General features: G+C 42.0%; 1 protein-coding gene across 4 annotated transcripts in view; it reads left to right on the top strand.

Annotated features, from left to right (window-relative positions):
• The window catches only part of LEF1 (lymphoid enhancer binding factor 1), a 69635-nt gene extending 60473 nt beyond the window's left edge, over positions 1-9162 (top strand). For all 4 annotated transcript variants that reach the window (XM_074866895.1, XM_074866896.1, XM_074866892.1 and 1 more), the window contains one exon: positions 8053-9162. In XM_074866895.1, the coding sequence (XP_074722996.1) occupies positions 8053-8132 (80 nt within the window). In that variant the 3' untranslated portion in view covers positions 8133-9162. The remainder of the gene's footprint in view (positions 1-8052) is intronic.
• Positions 9163-19395: the final 10233 nt, after the last annotated feature.

Here is a 19395-nt window from a genome sequence, read left to right as displayed (position 1 = left end):
AACAATGAATTATCTATAACTTTTCAAACTTCCTACATGGAAATTAGAGCCAAATTTCAGTGCAGAAGTGATTTTTGGATAGTGTTGTAACAAACAGTCTATGACTGGATTATCTTTTTCTTATTACTTAGAAATTAAAAGGAGTGAGGTTGTGAAAGCAGACTGTAAAGTTGGACCCATCTACAGCCAGAATACTGTGGAAAAGAACTGTCTGATGACTGTGGTCATGGTTGACCATGGGTTTCTGGCCAGTATCCCGGAGATGCAAAGAAGATGTAGTACCTTGCTTTCTGAGGCACATGTTTTCTAACCTGGCTTGCCCAGTGCTCTTGAAATTGCTGCTGGAGTAGTTGAAAATGAAACAAACGTTGCACCTCTTTTCATATCCCTTGATTGTTCAGAAACTTTAAACAGAGCCTGGAGGATTTGCGCAGAAGTTAGTGTGTGTGAGAATTTGTGTGGTGATGGTGGTGCAGAGACATGTCCTGATTTGCTTTAGAAATTGTGTTTCCTGTGTGACCCATGTTTCCCTATTCCCTTTTTTGCCTATGAATAGGGGCCTTCAGTGTAGGCAAGAGGGACAGAATGAGTAGAAGAGAATTTGCTGGATTGAAATATTGGTATTATTGAATACTTTGGTTAACTTCAGCCTATGTTGGATAGGCATAGAAATTTCTAGAGACAAAGGGTATAGTCCTCAGACAGATCCCCTCCTGCAACTTAATCCTGACCTGACATTGATCTTGCCGGGGTGAAAGATAGAAAACCTCCTCTCTTTCAGGCTCTCTGACATCAAGAGAAACGTCAAAAGAGCAAACCCGAAGACAAGCCGCCTCCTGCTCAGGTGGCAGGTACAGAAGGGCACTGACACCTGCTGGGAGAGAGGCGGCAGAGCACACCGAGATCCCCAACCGCCTTTACCAGCCTGGCGGAGGAGCCTTGTGAAGTGCAGGAGGGAAGGAAGGAAGGAAGGAAGGAAGGGTATAAAAGCTATTTTGGGTGCAATCAGAGACTATGTGAGGGATAAGGGTAAGTCAGGATAGGGGCCAAGCATAGGTTTTTCTAAATAAAAAAACAGCAGAACACTTTCAACTAGACAATCAGCATAGATATGGGATTAGGGAAACAAGAAAATTTTGTAAGCATTTACAAAATGTTTGGTTTTGCAATCAATGGGTGCAGCACAGTCAGCTATGAAGCTGACCTTCAGCATTTCATGTTTTAAGCTGACACTGACAAAGGGCAAAAGTAGATAATTCAGCAGGTGAATATCTAGAACGTGTTTTATTATGTCAGAGATGCTCAAGTTGCAGATGCTGCTTGAAGTTAAAGATGCCTAATGAAATTTGAGCTCAGCCACATCTACAAGTGATTAAGAAACCCCCCATATCGTTTCACTTCTGAGGTGTTAGCAGTGGGTGGCTTGGGCTAGAATGAAGGAAAAGTGGGATGACTATTGTTCTAACTCTTCCTGTGGGATAGGGTGGGGACAGGGAGTTGACGACTGGTGCACCATTCTTCTCTGGATGAGAACAGCATATTTTAGTGGATTTAGTTAAGTCGCCACCAGACTGAGAATTCTAAGATCATGAGAAAAACTCCGTAGAAACAAACCGTTTCATAAATAAAACGTAGGATTTTGAAACGGGGTTTCATTCCCAATTGGAAGAAAACCTCAGCATTTTAGTGTTCATCTCAGGTCTGTATTGCATTTTCATTCTTTAGTGTGTTTACATGAAAAATTTCAAAATGAGAAATTGATACTGTATTCCTGAACAGCTAGAAAGCAAGTTCTTATGACATTGTCAAAGTCTTTCCCATTTGTTTCTGGAGACTAAGCTTGGGTGAAATCTGCCCTCCAATTTTAACAGAATTGTATTCAAGTGCAATTCTGTCAAAGTTTAGCAAACTCTAGCACTGAATTTTGCTTCTGTCTGCCTCTGACTTTTAGAGATTATGATTGGATTGAAGAGGTCTTCTGATATACATGAATGCAAAACCAGCCATCCTGAAGATGATAAAACCCAAAACAACAAAACAAACCCCAAAAGCCTAAATTTGATGTTGCGAAAGTCACTGCTAATAGAGCCAAACTTCTCATACCAGTCAGTTCCTAATCCTCTACTTTAAGACTTTTTATGCAAGCCATCTTTTAAATCTCTGATCCTTTACCCACTTTTTAAGACTGTACCATATAAACAATTTTGAGAGTGTGTGGGTTGGAAAGCTGTACAAGGAAGGAAGCTCACAGCAGGACCAGCTGAAGTACGCCAGTCAAATGTGAGACTGGCAACCAGTTAGTATGTGTTTGTCTGACCTTTCAGGACACTACCTTTCTGCCATCAGTTCCAGCGGTGGGAGCAAGTGTTGGAAGCATCTGTGCAGTGAAGGTCTCATTGGGGTGTAGTGTGTGAGCAGGGTTAGGTGCAATGGGGGAAATGGTACTGGCGACCGTCTCTCTGAATTAGTGTTCTTGCCATGGCCATCAGGAGGTAAGAGAACTAAGGACACTTAAATAAGCAGAGACACCTTATTTCTGAAGTTGTTTCTTTCTTGCAAAAGTAAGACACATGCTTCCTCATGAATATTAAGTTGCATCAGAATTAAATTCAGAAGTATTGAAAGCCCTCTATCCTTCATCTCCGGGATACCTGAAATTGCACGAGGTTAAAATGTTACTGCCAAAATAACTACATATAATTAGTTTTAATGCGTGTGCATTTGCTTTGACACTAGGTAAGACTACATTTTGATGAATAGCTGGGTTTCTTCCCATATGTGTGTCTTTTGAGACACACAACAGGAGGCTTGTGTATTTTGGACCAGTAGAGATTTTCTGCTGAGATGACTTAATTGTATCAAAGTGAAGTTGATGTGTTTGAGTTCTGTAGTGGTTTCTGTGTACTGCTGTCTTACACTGGTAGTGTTGCTCTGTGGAGAATTGTTGATGAAGCTCAAGAAGGTATTCAGGTTACATCTGACTTACCTTTGGTTGCATGAAAGCAACTATTTAAATTATTCCATGTGCTAGAAGATTTAAATGTTGAGATTGTCTTTCAAAGTACAGTATAAAGTCTAGCCTATGTTTAATTGTGGCAGAAAAGATTATATAAAAAGGAAACTTTACCTGTGTTATTTCTTTCTTTTGAAAGAATTTTCACTTACTGCTTTACCAGTACCTCATGTCTTTTATGTTACAGCAGGTGGAAACTAGGGGCACTGAAACTGCTGCTTCAGAACAGATGCATCTTTCTTCACAGCTTTCAGTCTATAAAATAAATAATTTAAAAAATAGTCTTCTGAATATTTATTATATGTCATAAAGATACAAAAAGGGGACAAGCCTATTTCTTCCTCCCTTGCAGATCATTTGTTAAATTATTCTTCTTTAAGAAGCCACTAGAGACGGCTGTCTAGAGGTAATCTGTTTTTTATTATAAACATGGAACCTTTCTCCCCTCCCACCCCCAACAGGAAAAACACGTCGTTGGTCTTCCAGTAGGATCATTTTAAAGATTGTAGCGCAGTGATAGAGCTTCTAGCTTCATGCTGCCCACACTGGGGGCCTTTGATAAGAGCCACACCTGCTTTGGCATCACCAACTTCAGCTGCACAGAGTGGGAGCCCTAAAATACCTGAGCGTCTCCCGTGCTCTGGAAGAAGTCTCTGACTCATGGCGGGAGGAGCTATTCTTGCTGTTCATCTAACTAAGGTTAGTTTAGGCCAAACTAAGAGGACAGAAATTAGGACTCCAGACTCTACCTGTAGTCAGTGGAGAGGTATTTTCAGGGGCAGCTACTTCAGGGCATCTAAAACACCAGTGGATAATTTTTTACTGGAGACTCGGTTCACAGTTTACCAGCAATGGGCTGAGGCTAACAGTAGCAAGGGGAGAAAAAAAATCAAGAAAAAATTACCAGTGACATAGCTTCAACAAGGCAGTATCTGTTACAGTTTTAGGGTACAATTTTATGTAATTTCTTTGGCAACAAAGGCAGCTTAAATGGTTTCCTTTGCTGCCTGCTGGTATCCAGCTCTTGCAGAGAGGGCTTTTTCCTGTCTCCCGTAGGTCCCTCCATCCATGTGCTGCAACAGCTTGTGGGACCCTGCAGCAAATTGGATTACTAAAATGACTGGGGTTTTGTTGGGAGGTGGTTTTTTTTGTTTAGAAACAACAAAGGTTGCAGAGTGTTTGTTTTTGTTTGCCCAGAACATTTCAAGGATCTGGTTTAGGCTAACCCCACTAACCATGGCACAGCTGGGCAGGAAGAGGAGCAGACTGCAGCGCTGGCATCTATCTGCTTGTGCCTGAAACTCTCTCCAGCTCTGCTGTTAAAGAAAATACAAAAGGGCTTCACAGACAGCGTGAACTTTTCTGATAAATAACGACCTGGTTTTGCATACCCAAGTTTCTGGAATATTGGATAAACCCTGGCGGTAACTCTAACATGTTCATTTTGGACTTCAAAAGAAAATGGCAGTTTCATCTGTCGGGTCCCTGAGTTTGCCATGTTGTTTGAAGTACTGGATTAAAAGCCAGGTTTGGAGACTTGACTTTTTTTTTTTTTTTTAATACATATAACTGCTGTTATATGTCATCTTGTCTCTTCTTACAACTGTATGAAAACAACCTGTGGTGGGGAAAGGTGTATTAAAAAAGCACGTGGCTTAAATTTTTACTTGCTTTCTGTGAAGGGTTAGCTGACTCTTTTACTCTGTACTTACTCCTGTACTGACCCAGACACTCCTGACTTTCTTCCATAACCTATTCCGATTAGCATGACCTCAATGAAGCTGCATAATCCTCTCCCTTGTTCTAGCAAACTGGAGATGAGTTAGAGACTAGAGGAGGAGCACAAGGCCCTTGCGGGCCCACCCGTCAGTCTGTCTCATTCCCAAGTGTGGGGAGGACTTCTGATTCCCCTCTGATGCTCTTGCCCTCTGCCATTGAGCCCAGGCTTGTTAGGAGGCTTTAGTTTTACTGTAGTGATTCCTGAAATAGTTTCATCACTTCAGTAGTAAGGCTCTTCTTTTTACACTGAATTATTGTTGAATTTTGTTTCTGTTTCTTACTCGAGGTGGGGTTTTTTTCCTTTCCTCCCGCAGTCAGATGTACACTGCAAATGGCACAGACAGTGCCTCCTATTGTGGCTCGAGCTCAAGACTTCACATATGTAAAATGTGACTTGCAGCACTTTCTTTGAAGCCTAACCACAGCCAGGGAGCTGTAATTGCAGTCTTTGATTGCACCGACTTCACTTGTGGATTGGGCTTTGCTAGGGCATGCCTCGCTTGGCGAGACTTCAGCTACAGCCCCCCAGTGAAGCCTTAGATGTGGGAAGTCTTCAGTCTCCTTAGCACATGCCTGTGGTTTCTTGAAAAGAATCCTGATTTGACCTGTTTTATATCTGTAAGGCAACACCATCGTCATTCGTATTTTTTTAGGTATTATTTGGTTTATCAGCAGTAAAAGCAATTTCCAGTGTGTAGCCTTAATGTGCAGCTGGGGAAAGGCTGGGTTCTAGATGTTGTTTTCAGGATAGCTACTGCGTAATTCATTGTACTGCAGTATTCGCTTAGAAATAGTATTTGGGGCTTCACTGTGCCTGACCCCTTGCAAAATTACAGTAGTATCTGCAGCCTCTCTATTGGAGCAGGGGATAATTAGGTGCCAAGAGGGGCTATGGAAAGGAGGCAGGCACTGCGAAAGCTGCATTTGGATTGAGAAAGAAGCGATGGCCAGCGCAAGGCCGTGGTCGTTATTTTAACCTCCTGACTTCAAAGGCAGCTTGCTGGTAAGGGAAGGGGGGAGGAGGCAGGGAACCATCTCAACAGAAGAGCATTTCATTTCCTTCGGTGAAGTAGACATTCCTGGCTGCTAATGGGGAGTAGCTCTGAATCACAGTGCTTGTATCAGACTGCTGTGAACTACTGGCCTGGCGCCTCAAGGCCATTCCTCAACAGGAAGCTGAATGTTTTCATGTAAGACTGAGAGGAAAACCTTCCCAGGAAGAGCAACCTGGACCAAACCTTTGAAAATCCGGGATGAAAAGGCACAAAATAAATATAAAGCTGCAGGGTGCTCTCTCCAGTGTTCCTCTGCTGTTTGCTTGGCCTCTCTTTCGTGCTCCTTGGAAAGGTAGAGCCCTTCACAACTCTTTGATCCGCATGTGTTACGGAGCACTGTGCTACTTTATAAAAAAAAGAAAAAAAAGAAAAGGCAGGAAGCTCAGAAGGCTTTTTTTAGTTGGGACTTGGGCTGGTTTTATGAGGAAATAGGAACTGAATTAGTCACAATACAGACCACCTCTGTTGAAACCACTGTTTTGCCAGTGGACTTTCAGCTGTGCTGTTTAAGAGGCCACAGTGGCTTTAAATGTCTTTTTGTGGCTACCAGCAGCAGGTGAAAAATATTCATTATGTATCAGGGATGGTGGTATTTGGGGGAGGGGAGAGCATCCTTCAAATTACAGCTATACAGGACAGTTTGGTACAAATTTGGGCTTGTTCTTTCTACCTTACTTAGTCTGCAGCTAAACTTCTTCAGTGTCCTCAACCTTCCTTTCCACTAAAACAATGGTCATGTGGGTGGCCTCTGATGAGGAGTCAACTTGTTTAGTAAGATTTTGGGGCCTCAGCTTGCGCTCATTAAGATCAAAGGGTCCAAAATCAGTTTTGGAGGCTTTCTACATTAGCCTGTGTAACTCCTTATTCAGGAGCTGTACTCAACCAGTACGGGCAAAATGCTTCTCGTTGTAATGGCTTACACAGAAGCTGCAGCAGATGGGAGGAGGGTGCCCAGTTATAAATGGCCCTGGTTTAAATACTGCTGCTGTAGTATTTGCTGATTAATTCTGCTTGTGGCTTTCACAGGCTCAAGCAGTCTATCTGTTATGATTAGTCTAACATAAGTTTGACTTGTGGTTTAAACCATTTCTTCATAAACTTGGTCTGTCTTGCCTTACGTGCTTCAAGGTGCTGGCAGTGTATCTTCTTTGTATGACTAAGCATTTTGTGTTTCTTCTGGTGCAAATTCACTCACCTTCTCCACCAAACTGCACTCCTGTGCTAATTTTGGTCATTCTCAAAAGCTCTGCTCATTGAACCCTCTACTCGTTTGGCAGCTGAGTAGTACCTGGAGGCCTAGAGGTTAATGTAAATTTTTTGAGATTCCAATAATCCTGAGACCATTACTGGATAGCATGTGTTGGTCTGTGGAAAAACGCCTGACTCAGTAGACAGTCTTTGGGTGGAGTCCCTGTTATAACCCAGTTGTCTGGGTCAGAAGGGCAGGGGTGATGGTTGAGTTAGCAATTGCGTAAGTCAGCTGATGTAACCCAGAGACTTAACGATGAAGAACCATTACTCTCTGGATGAGCAATACCTATATGGCTTGCATTGGTGGCCTTTTCACATGCTAGAAGAACATATATCCTTCCAAGATCCTAGTGAACTTTACTGCTAGGTGAGAGGCCCATGGCTCTTAGGCAACTCGAAGATGTTTGCTACCCTGTTGAAGAGCAGAATGAATCCTCCCCAGTCATGTGGATGCATGGTAGGGTCAGTGTTCACACAAGCCTCACCCACCACATTCCTCTACCCAGCTGCTTACAGAAGAGAGCATTTCTTCATTTGTGCAGGGAGTAGAGCTTGAGGCTCTGAAGTAGAGATTTAATTGACCTCAACCACTGTAGTAACAGTGCCTGAGGATGTCTAGTTTTGTAACAGATATCTGGGTCAAATGTTGTAGATAAATGAAATCCACTACAAAAGGGAATTACTTCTGTAATATGTTCAATGTCTAAATGGCTTAAAACCCCACCTTTCTAGTTGATGTGGACATCTATTTGCAATCCAATGTACTCTCCATAAATATTCTTGCAAACTTCAAGCGAGAGCAAGTAGCAATACTCTGCACTTAACTTTGACATTGCAAACACACATTCCATTAATACAGTTTGTTAGTGACCCATCAACAGCTTCTTTGAAGGATTTAAAAAAAAAAAAAAGCTTCATGTAGTCTTTATCACTCTCTCTCTCTCCTCCCTGTAGGTGGGAAAAGAAATGCTTTCTCAACTTGCAAAGCAAAGGCGGCGACACCAGGACCCCTTCTGGAGATGGAAGCTTGTTAAACCCTAGGTGTGTCCTTCATCCACACAGACCACCCCCAAGGAGTCTGTCTAGGATGTCATCCACCCTGATGTCACTGCTAGAGACACTGAATCATAAAGACAATCACTGCCAAAATCCTTCACTATCACGAGGTCCAGCCCTGATATAAATAGAGCAAATGAGCTCCTGGGTCAGCAGAGCAGCTTTTGTCTTCACTCCACCTCTGCCTTGCACTCTTAAGCCCCCATCTCATCTGTGTCCATATCGAGTCAGCAAACAAAGTAGCGTGGCTGTCTCTGCCTGCTTCAGCCAACAGAGTAACGTAGACCACAGCTGCCCCATAGAGCACATCAAGGAATGGAATTTGTCTGGACCAGGATGACACACTCAACCTTCTTTTTATTTAATGGTGCGACAGGATCAATTTTGGTTTTAGCTTTTTTAAGAAACTTGAATGCTTTTATATTTTAACTTTTAGTTTGTAATTTCTTTGGTGTATATTTTACTAGGTATGAGCTTTTAAACAAGTGTCAGAAATCTGAAATACTTTTTAAATAAAAGGGGTTTTTCTTTTTTTTTTTTTTTTTTTTTCTGCCAGAGGAAAAACCTGTATGGAAAAAAGGTGGCTTTTTCGTTAAACTATTTGTAACAAATAGTGGCCTCGGTCTATATAAAACAGTGTCCTATAGAACTAAATAAATGTAACAACAGTCAGCTGGTCAGTAGACACGTCAGTCTTGCATCATCTACTCTGTAAACATAAGCAATACATCCAGCAAATCTGACTGCAGTGAGTTCTCCTTCTCACCCATTTCCCTTCTCCTTGTAAAAAGCCCAGCACTTGAATTATTACTTCAATTGTTCTGTATTTGTATCTGTTTTTGTTAGCCTGTTAGTGGGATTTTATGCCAGTTGTTGAAATGAGCATTGATGTACCCATTTTTTAAAATAGTAAGGCACAGCCTTTGCCAAAAATACTGTCAACCGATTTTTTTTTTTGTCATTCCAGTTTGAGTTAATGTGCTGAGCATTTGTTTTTTAATAAAAGCTTTGTAATAAAACTAAAGTCAATTGTCTGGCTTAAAAAGAAAAAAAAAAAAAAAAAGGGAATGGATTGTGCCAGAATCCCTCGAAGGTAGAAGCAAGCCCAGGAAGGCACAATCACTTCTAAGGCTGAAGACTTTTGGCTCAGTCTTGTAGGAAATACAATGTGTCTGTTTGGCTGTTTGCTCACCTAAAGTAATTTTGGAAGATGACTTTCTTTTTCTTCCTAGAGAGCAGAAGTCTCTTGTTTTCATACCAGGAGTAAGGAACGGGGAGGCTCAGTGCTCCCTTATGCTTCTCAGTTAGATCTGGCCCAAGTGGAAGTACCAGGGTCTGTGATGCCTCCCTCTATCTTCAGTTTCCTACTAAAATCTTAGTGAATTCAGATTTTAAGCTGATGATTAGGAATATGGATTCCCTTCTTTCTGGATGCAGCCCATGGCCACACAAGGGGTAGGAGCCTACAGTTACATTTCTTATAGCTGTATAAATTATCCCACAGTCAGGGACTGGAGCCAGATGCAGAATCAGCTGTGGAGAGCCTGGTTTCATGGTGTCGGATGCAGAGAGTCGGCATGGCCTGCCTACTGCCAGCCGTGCCTGTGAGATGTTCCTGCAATAGCAAACAGCTCCTCTGCACCACTTCAAAACTGAAAATGCAAGCATTTGAGTCTTTCAAGCCCCAAACACTACCAGCAACTTCTCTGACACCTTTCCCCTTTTGTTCAGGCACTGCTATTCCACAGCTTTGAAAAACAGACACAGCTGCCTGACTTCTAGTAAAGGACTTCAAAAGGAAAAAATAAAACACTGTAGCCATAGATAAACTATTCCAATAGTTTGTGAGCACCACTGCAAAAGAAATGTTATGAACTGTACATTGAATCAGCATGCCTTTTATTCTAGCTCCTGAATCTTGTTTGGTGTGAGACTGGACTGAGTCAAGCTTGAGCTACAAGAAATGACATAGGTGAGTTACTGCCTAAGGGAAGCTTTGTGATTAGACTGTTTATAACTGACCCTTAAATTCTGTTGCATAAGAAATTTCATCATTAAAAATGTTATAAACCAGCTTCCTCTTAAACCAGCACTCACTGCACACAAACCCAATTGTAAGAACGTAACCAGCATATTAGTTCCTGCAATATTTACTTCTAGCAACCAGTGATTACATTAATGTGGTAGGTTAACCCTGGCTGGACCCCAGGTGCCCTCCAAAACTGCTCTATCACTCCCCATCCACAGCAGGACAAGGGAGAGAAAATATAATGAAAGGCTCATTGGTCCAGATAAGACAAGGAGAGATGACTCACCAAAATCAGACTCAACTTGGGGAAATTAATTTATTACCAATCAAATCAGAATAGGGTAATGACAAAAAACCCCTAAATCTTAAAACACATTCCCCCCACCCCTCCCTCCTCCCAGGCTTAACTTTACTCCCGATTTCTCTACCTCCTCCACCCCAGCAGCGCAGGAGGATGGGGAATAGGGGTTGCGGTCAGCCTGTCACCCGTTGTCCCTGCTGCTCCTTCCTCCTCAGGGGGAGGACTCCTCACACTCTTCTCCTGCTCCAGCATGGGGTCCCTCCCACGGGAGACAGTCGTCCATGAACTTCTCCAACGTGAGTCCTTCCCACATGCTGCAGTTCCTCACAAACTGCTCCCGTATGGGTCCCTTCCATGGGTTACAGTCCTTCAGGAACAGACAGCTCCAGCGTGAGTCCCCCATGGGGTCACAAGTCCTGTCAGCAAACCTGCTCCAGCGTGGGCTCCTCCTTCCATGGGTCCACAGGTCCTGCCAGGAGCCTGCTCTAGCACAGGCTTCCCACGGGGTCATAGCCTCCTTCAGGCATCCACCTGCCCCAGCATGGGGTCCTCCATGGGCTGCAGGGGCACAACCTGCCTCACCATGGTCTGCACCACGGGCTGCAGGGGAATCTCTGCTCCAGTGCCTGGAGCTCCTCCTCCTCTCTTCGGCTGCAGTTGCCATTAAGCAGGTTTTTTTCCCCCTTCTGAAATATGTTATCCCAGAGGCGCTACCACTGTCACTGATGGGCTCGGCCTCGGCCAGCGGTGGGTTTGTCTTGGAGCAGCTGGTATTGGCTCCATTGGACACAGGGGAAGCTTCTAGCAGCTTCTCACCAAAGCCACCCCTGTAGTCTCCCTGCTACCAAAAACCTTGCCACGCAAACCCAATACAATTGAAAAAAAGCAAAACAAGTGACCAGGCAAGGAAGTGCTCTCAGATGGCAGGAGAAAAGAAGACCTCTGAGAGAACAGCAACTGTATACTGGAGTCTTGCAACACTCAGCTACATTTCCATTCCAGTCAATTATCCCAGCCTTTGCTGGAAACCTGTCTGGTTTTTGGTTTGGGGTTTGGTTTTGTTTCTAAAGGGAAAAAAGCAAGTACTTTAGTGCAGTAATTGTTCTAAATCAAGGATTATTGCAGTGAGTTTTGTAAATTACATGTTCCAAAGAAAACAGTTCTTTTTAAAACTTTTTAAAACACAAGTACTTTATTTAGATTTTTTAATGGCTATTTTAAAAGCCACTTACCCATTTTGCAAAAAAATTGTTCCCAGTAGAGGTGCTAGCCTTATGTAGCACATTGTCCCAAATACTCTATGTAGTGAGCGGTTGCCTGTCTTAAGGATGAAAGGTCTTTCAGCTCTAACAGTGAAGGAGCAAAAGAATTCAGGAGCTAAAAATAACATCTCTGTTGTTAACATAAAGTGAGCAAGCACCATGTGTTGGGCTCATTCATAGATCAAAGACCTTTCACATATAGCAGCCATGGGAAAGGTTTAATTAATATGCAAGGCTTAGGATGCTCTCTCAGAGTACCTGAAAGAGTGTAACAGCACTATCCTGGAATACCCTCTGCGATTTGGGTCAGTGTCTGCTCCTGCCCCCCACTGCTAATCGGCATTTGTTCCTGTGGGACTGAAAAGAGCAAATTGACCTGGGCCCTCACTGTACCACACCAGCTTGTCAGTGGAGACAGATGAGCTAGTAAAAATGGCCTAGTGATTATTGTGGCAGTTAAGACTAGGTTTAAATACTCGTGATACCAAACAAGTTATTCCAGGTGACTCAAAAACAACACCTAAATTCCTGATGTGCAATTTAGGCAGAAGCCAGCACCTAACCATGCCTCTCTTATGTGCCTGAGGAGATGATTACCCTGTATTTCCCACAGAAAACATCTTTAAGGATTTAAATGCTCCTACCTAATGGCTGAGTTAGTTATCCAGACACTTCTGTACCAGCATTCATAAACCCACTCTCTCCCTCTATACTTCATTCCATGCATGTGCCAAAACCAGTTCTGCACAGCCCACGGTGCAGGTAGTCCCATTCATAAACGCAGGAGATACCCTAGTAGCTAGGAAACACAGGTCCTTCCCCTTCCCCTCACCAAAAAAACAGCAAAGGGCAAAGACACAGAACAGGGCAGTTGAGCCAGGATTATTTACAGCTAATCAGGCCAATATCACAGGATAGTCTGTCTCCTCGGGCTTCTGGATCACCTGGACCAGAGCCATTTCCCCTCTGTTACATAAAAGAACAATGCTCCAGGCTAACTTTGGCTTCTTACACAACAAGTGATGACAGATTCACTAGTTGTGCTTATAGGGACTCAGCAGCTCTAGAGAATTATCTTCTGCTGTAGTTTCCACTTTGGATTAGCTAACAGAAAAGGCAGTAAGTTAGTTGTACAAGTGATAGCTCTATGGTTAGGCCAATTTGCAGCAGATGTGGGACCTTAAGGACCCAATCCTTGCTCCAGGCTGTAGGATGACAGAATCCGGAGCATCAGTCACCTGCAATCCTTTGAAACTGCTACAGAACACAAGGCTTTGAAGCAACCATTCCCTGTTTCCTGATGGCTTCCTGCTCTGATCTACATGGCAGCTCATTAGGCTAAGGCAAGACAGGCAGAAAATGAAGGACACTGCAGAGACTACAAAATGCCCACCAACTTCAATAATGCAACTGCAGTTTGCTCCCTTGCATTCACAAGGTGGCTAACATGCCTCCAGCATAAAGGACCTCATACAAAGTAGAACATCATGGGGAAAAGACATAACCAGACTCCACAAACAGCCAGAAGCCTGTCAGCTATGAACACATTTCTCCTAAGTTGCATCAGTGACAAAACTACTGGGCTAAGAAAGAAGTTAGCCAAAAGGAAAATGGCCTGCTGTAAACACAGACATTCTGAGATGAAGCCAAAAACCTAGAAAGTGTGCCTGAACACATTAATTTTTTCACATGACAGGCCAGGAAAAGAACTTCTGGATTAATGTATGAATTTACCCTGTGAGTCTCCTCACAGATACTAAGATCAGCTTTAGAAAGCAAGCAAGCATCCGCAGCCCCAGGGAAAGGGACCTATCTGCCAGAAATATGGGAAATGAACCTCTTAACCACCAGCTCTCAGCCAGGTCAAGGGAAGGACTAAAATTCTGCTCCCCGGCCTCCCAGGTAAATACTTATACCTTCAGGCCATGGGCTTTAAAATATGTCTTCTCTCTGGCTGGCATACTCCTCCTGCAACAACCATAACTTCACTGAGCCACAGAAGCAGTGTCTGCTTGTCTGAGGTAATAGTCACTGCTTACCTGGTCTGGGATAGTAAGGTTTTCTTCCTGTGAATGATATTCTACAAAACATGTTTCAATAAACTCGTCCATCCCACCTCCCAGAAACCCAACACATACAAGTAATTGACAGGTTTGTTCATCCCTCTCAGCTATGGAAAACCAACATGAACCAGCAGAGCTAGGAGAAAAATTTCCATCTGCCTCATGTCAAAAGAGCAACTCACCCAAGAACTGGTCTGTCCTGTTCACTATGCTGGGAAAAGGTAACTACGACAAAATAAAATCTTTAAAATTAAATAAAAGCAGAATAAGAAAAATAACATACTCCACAACGTAATGGTGATAAAGACAATTATTTGGAGAGGCAACTCTTTGAATGTGGACTAATTTCCTACAGCTAAGAAAACTGGCTAAAAAATCCTGCAGGATATTTATTAAGCTAGGGTAGGATCATCTCTGTGTCTTCTTTTAAGACAGAGAGAACAAGAAACACAAACAAGGACTCAGATCTTGACAAAGCAAAATGCTATGTAAGGGTTAGTTTTTCTCGGCACCTGCCTGTGAAAGTGAAGTGCTGGTTAATAAAAGAGACAGTACACACCAGAACATGGCAGTGGCTACACCCCTTGACAGAGAAGAAGTTTCAAAGCCTGAGATGGACAAGATTCTTAAAATCTAGTTGCTGCTTTTGCTACCCTGAAATACGCTTCCTTTTTACTCTTCTCCTGTAAAATCTGTTTTATTTTGTCACGACTAACATCATCAGCAACAATTTCTTCCTCCACTCAATCCTAAATTAGATAGGCAGTAATCATATTTGCAAACAAACCATGTGGCTGAACAGCCACTTCTTTTTTCCTGTAAAAACCTTCTACCTCAAACTCTACTCAACTTTTTGTACAATGACCTGAAAGAATTCACAATCAAAGCACCTTAATTTAAGGTCCCTCAACAAATCTAACACTGAGTTGTTTTAGTCACTGTTTGAAAATTCAGATTTTATAAGGAAGACTTTGACATATGGTTTAAAAATTTCACTTTGTGTAGGACTGGTATAACTGCATGACTCAGAAATAAAGCCACTCACAGCACTCAGTTAACCACTGAGCAGTCTAGCTCTGCTTGTATTCTAAAGCAGTTACTCCCGACATTTTTTTTTTTTTTATGTGTGCATTTACTGAAATTACTTACTGAAACAGAATAGCAAGCAATTTCTCAATATCCAAGCATTTATTTCCTTCTTCCTCTGGTCCATTTGATTTCACTCCTGCTGTGGGGTTTCTCCATCCTCCCACCTCTCTTTTGTGTTTGACTGACTCCTCTGCTCTTGCCCTGTCCTCATGGGCAGCTGGGGCTTCCCTGCTGATGGAACAGCACTGCTACGTGCTCTTGCCCACTGCGAAGCAGGCTCCCCTTTCCAATGACCTGATGCTGGATGTCCTATGAACATAAAAAGATGGACTTAAATCTAGCACTGGTCTAACACCCATACTGTATCTTCATTCAGTCCAGTTTGGAAATAAATACCATTTGAAGAAAGAATGGGTGAAAAGACTATTCTCAAGCCAATTTATGGAAGAATTTCCCTGTATATCTGTTCCCCAAACGCATTTCAAGGATGGTACTTCCTTAGCTCACAGATATGTTGTGAGGATCCCATACAATTATATATAACTAGTGTAAACTACGGACACAATAATTAAGGGATATCTTAAAGGACTACATAGAACTACACTATGGGTATAGTTACTATAACTGCTACCACAAGATTATATAAACATGGAATACACTTTATCAACCAACATTCAAAGAATTTTTCAGATCACCTTACTCCCAACAGCTGTCCCACTAGCCTAATCCCTTGTCATTTTTGTTTGGGAGTTACCTCACTTCCAGAATCAACGGTAACAACTCAGGGAATAGTAAGAAAACAGAGTAAGTTGAGGGTGTGGATGTGTTTCACCTGAACTACTTTCTATTGTGCACTACTGTAGCATCACCCTTCCATGATCCCAGGGAAGTGTGGAGAGATTTACGCTTAGGTCAAGTGTTGTAACTAAGCAGAAGTAACAGCTCACAGAAAAGCTGAAATGGAAAAGCGTTAACACCAGTCCCAACCACCCACCAATACTATGATTATTGAACACTGAAGACTAAGCAGCACTTTCTCACCTCTCCCTTTACCAGATTTCATCCTTTGTTTTTCAGACATTACAGCCAATACTTAACTAAATTAGGTAATTTATAGACATGACAATTCCTAAACAGGACAGGAAAGCCTGCAAAGTTCTTTGGAGCATACACTAGTTGGGGCTGAAAGACATCCTTGATGACTCACATCTTGAAATCAGTTCTATTCAAAAGTATCTAACAGCCTTTAACACATGCTGGATTTCCAGCTGCCATGTCAAATATCAGGTTTTGTTATTTCTCTCTACTCCTCAGCAGATCCAGCAAGTTCTCCAAAAGAACTTCCTTCCACGCAGAAGGCAGAGAAAGTGGCTCTCCCTCCCTGCCAGTAGCCAAAAATTTACACGGAATATTAGTTAAAAGCAAGCAAGCCTTAGCAAACTGCTATACTTAAATCAGGATAACCTGCTGTACAAGCACTGCTTTTTTTTAGACTGATTTAATTACTTAGATTGACTTTTAGATTTTAATTCCCAATTTCAATATAAATCAGTTTTAAGCTGAGCCAGGTGCCTGCAGGTTTGCACTACTCTCATAACATGAATTAAAATGAAATTCTAAGCCAAACTGATACCAGCCATAGCTAAGCCCAGTCTTATCTGTCACTGAAACAGCCGATTCCCTAAAAACACAATAAAAGTGATTTTTTAAAATCAGAGTCTTCACTGGAAACTTTCTTCCTTGTAAGGAACTTCCAGTTTTCTACAGCTACTGCTGTAGAAGAGCTCTGCCCTTTGACAAAACACAGTGAGGCTGTGGGTGAAGATCATGCCTATTGTATGATCATTTAACTTAATTCATCATTTGCCATTATTCTTCCCTTCCATCAGCATGCTACTTTAAATGTCACATGTCAATAAGCTAAGCAATGTTTTCAGCTGTAAGCCTGTACAAATAATCTTTAGCGTATAACTCTGCCCTTGAGGTAAACTATATGGCTCAACTTTTATTCTAAGACAACCAAATGTCCTTACAAATTTAGATCCAAGTAACAATACTGGCTTCAGTTCATAGATTTGCCAGTTTAGCGTCAACTTAGGCAACAATAGCTTTCAGTCTTAGCCAAAAATAAAATGCCAAGTCTCTAAGAAAAAGAAAGACTTCTTCCTCAGTTCCAATTAATGCTTTTGTTTAAAGAAATAAAAAAGATGGTATCAGGAAAACCACTTATGTGAAATTAACAGCATCTTCCCCCCCATTCTCTCTCCTCTATAAAATAAAAATTTACCACTTTAAAAACCTCATCTCTCTAGTATTGAATAAATTAAATTTTCCCAGTACCTTCTGTCTCCTACTCTAAAGGAAGCTATTTAAATGCTTATCATAGATCTCACTCTTCACAGACAGTGCCATTTTCCTAAAAGCACCCTGACTGGGTTTTAGAATCCACAGCCTCATCCAAGTCAGCTCTCTCTCAATGAAATATTTCCCTGTAGTCTATTTCACCCACGCTCCTTCCTCAAAGGACTCACACAAGGTTTTTTAGGCACTTAAAATATTATTTGGGTGCCTAACTTTCATTGCGCACTCTCTGACACTAATGTTATGATAGCACCCAGAAATCAATCCGTAAGCAGTTGTGATAACCCTTTGGCTCAAAAGAAAGTGAAGTGAGAGGGTGAAGAAATCAGAGGGCAGCATTTTTTCTGGCTGTTAGAAGCACAGCCTTATTGCTACTATCTGAAATTACTAATTAGCAACAAGAGCAAAGTCTTGTTCCTGCAGCTGATTGTGTTCAAGAAAGTAGATAAACAGCAAACAGAGGAGGAAAAGGCTGAAAATAGCTGTTTTCTTTCACATTCCCTCAAGAACTGAAGAGGGGTGGGAAAACTTGTCATTAAAATCCACGCCAGTTCTCTTCCAATATTGCCCATTCTTTTGAAAATTAAGTTCAAGATGTAAATAAAACCAGGACCCCCAAAACCAGGCTGTTCCATAAATACTTCTTCTTTAAGTTCTGAGAGGCATTTCAGTGCTGAAAGCATTGGAAGCTAGGTGCCTCACCTGCTTAGACATTCTCTAAAACATCACTAGGCTTCCAACTGAAAAAGGCTTTTAGAAATCTCACCCTAAATTGCAAAGAAGAAAGAACTGCAACATCAGCTGTAAGGAAGCCATTAGCCCTCTTGTCATCTTCAGAGAAATAAGGCCTTCAAGCAGTTGTCAGTAACATTTTACCTTTTACAACCTCTTTAGAGAAAACCAACAAGTAAAAAGCCTGTGAAATATAAATGCGGTATATCTTACATGTGCTTATGTTTGCAGCTTTGTAGGATTCAAAACAGCAGGTCTGAAACAAAGTTAATGTAAAGTACTTGAAGATTCAGAGTTGAAGCAAGGGCTCCCAATGGCTGCAGTGCTTCAATCCAGCTCAGGGCATCACTGCATGCTGAGGAGGAGTCAGGGAATAGAGTGGTCCTTTCATCGGATCATAAACCACTGTGTTACCTACGCAGGCCCTGCCACCAACAGAGCACACAAATCTGTCTGTGCACAATCAAAACCCACTTGTTGTAAATGTGTGGTTTTACCAATTTCTATTGCACAAACACTTAGTAGATCCATTTGAGTATGCAAGAATAATCAAGCAAAAAAAAAGGGGGATTTTATTTGGTGCTAATTCACCACATGCAAATTCCAGCTGTTTATTGTAGACCTACCGCCAAGCATACACTTCTTCCCACAGCTCATCAGAAAGCCTCTCGCTGGTGAAAGTGGTTAATCCACAAGATTTTTTTTGCTGAAGCCAAGAGTCCAAATGGGGGGTTTAGGTTACTAATGACAAAAATTTTGCATTCTTGAGCTAGCGAATACTGTAAGGGTTTGTCCATTTACAGAAAACCACCCTAGAAGTGGTTGCTGGCAGAAAAAAACGGACCAGAATAGAAGAAGCTGTTACCAGGCAGGACAGAGATGCACCAAGCAAAGCAACAGTGAACAACAGACTAGGAAAAAATCCTGTTATCTGGCAGCATGAAACAGCCAAAGTAAGCGACAAGTTCCTTAGTGCCCGCCAAGCAAAAGCCTTGTGCTAAAATATCCTCCTGTGACCTGGCCAACTTACAGCATCTGACCCAAGGCTAGAAACAAAACTTGGCCTTATGCCTCATTGTGATGCCTCATGCTACCACATGACAAAAGAAATGGCTCCTTTAATAACTAGGTTTGGTGTTTAGTATTATTCCCACCCCAGAAGCTACCAAAACATCCAGCCAGCATTAGAGCTTTATGGTGCTAGCTCCTCTGCAAAGAATGCACTACTGCAAGTTATTTGCAATTTATAGAAAACCAAACAGAAAACCTCTAAGGGAATAAAAGAGAAGAGTGAATTGAACAAGTGCAAAGCTGCTCTATGGGCATACAAACCTAAATCTGATTAATGTAATATCAGTAACAATCCCAGACCTCATTACATACTGTTCTGTGATCATATACATT

Source organism: Strix uralensis, chromosome 4 (genome assembly GCF_047716275.1).
Source record: "Strix uralensis isolate ZFMK-TIS-50842 chromosome 4, bStrUra1, whole genome shotgun sequence".
In the NCBI taxonomy this organism is placed as follows: Eukaryota; Metazoa; Chordata; class Aves; order Strigiformes; family Strigidae; genus Strix; species Strix uralensis.
This window is presented reverse-complemented; position numbering and strand designations above follow the sequence as displayed.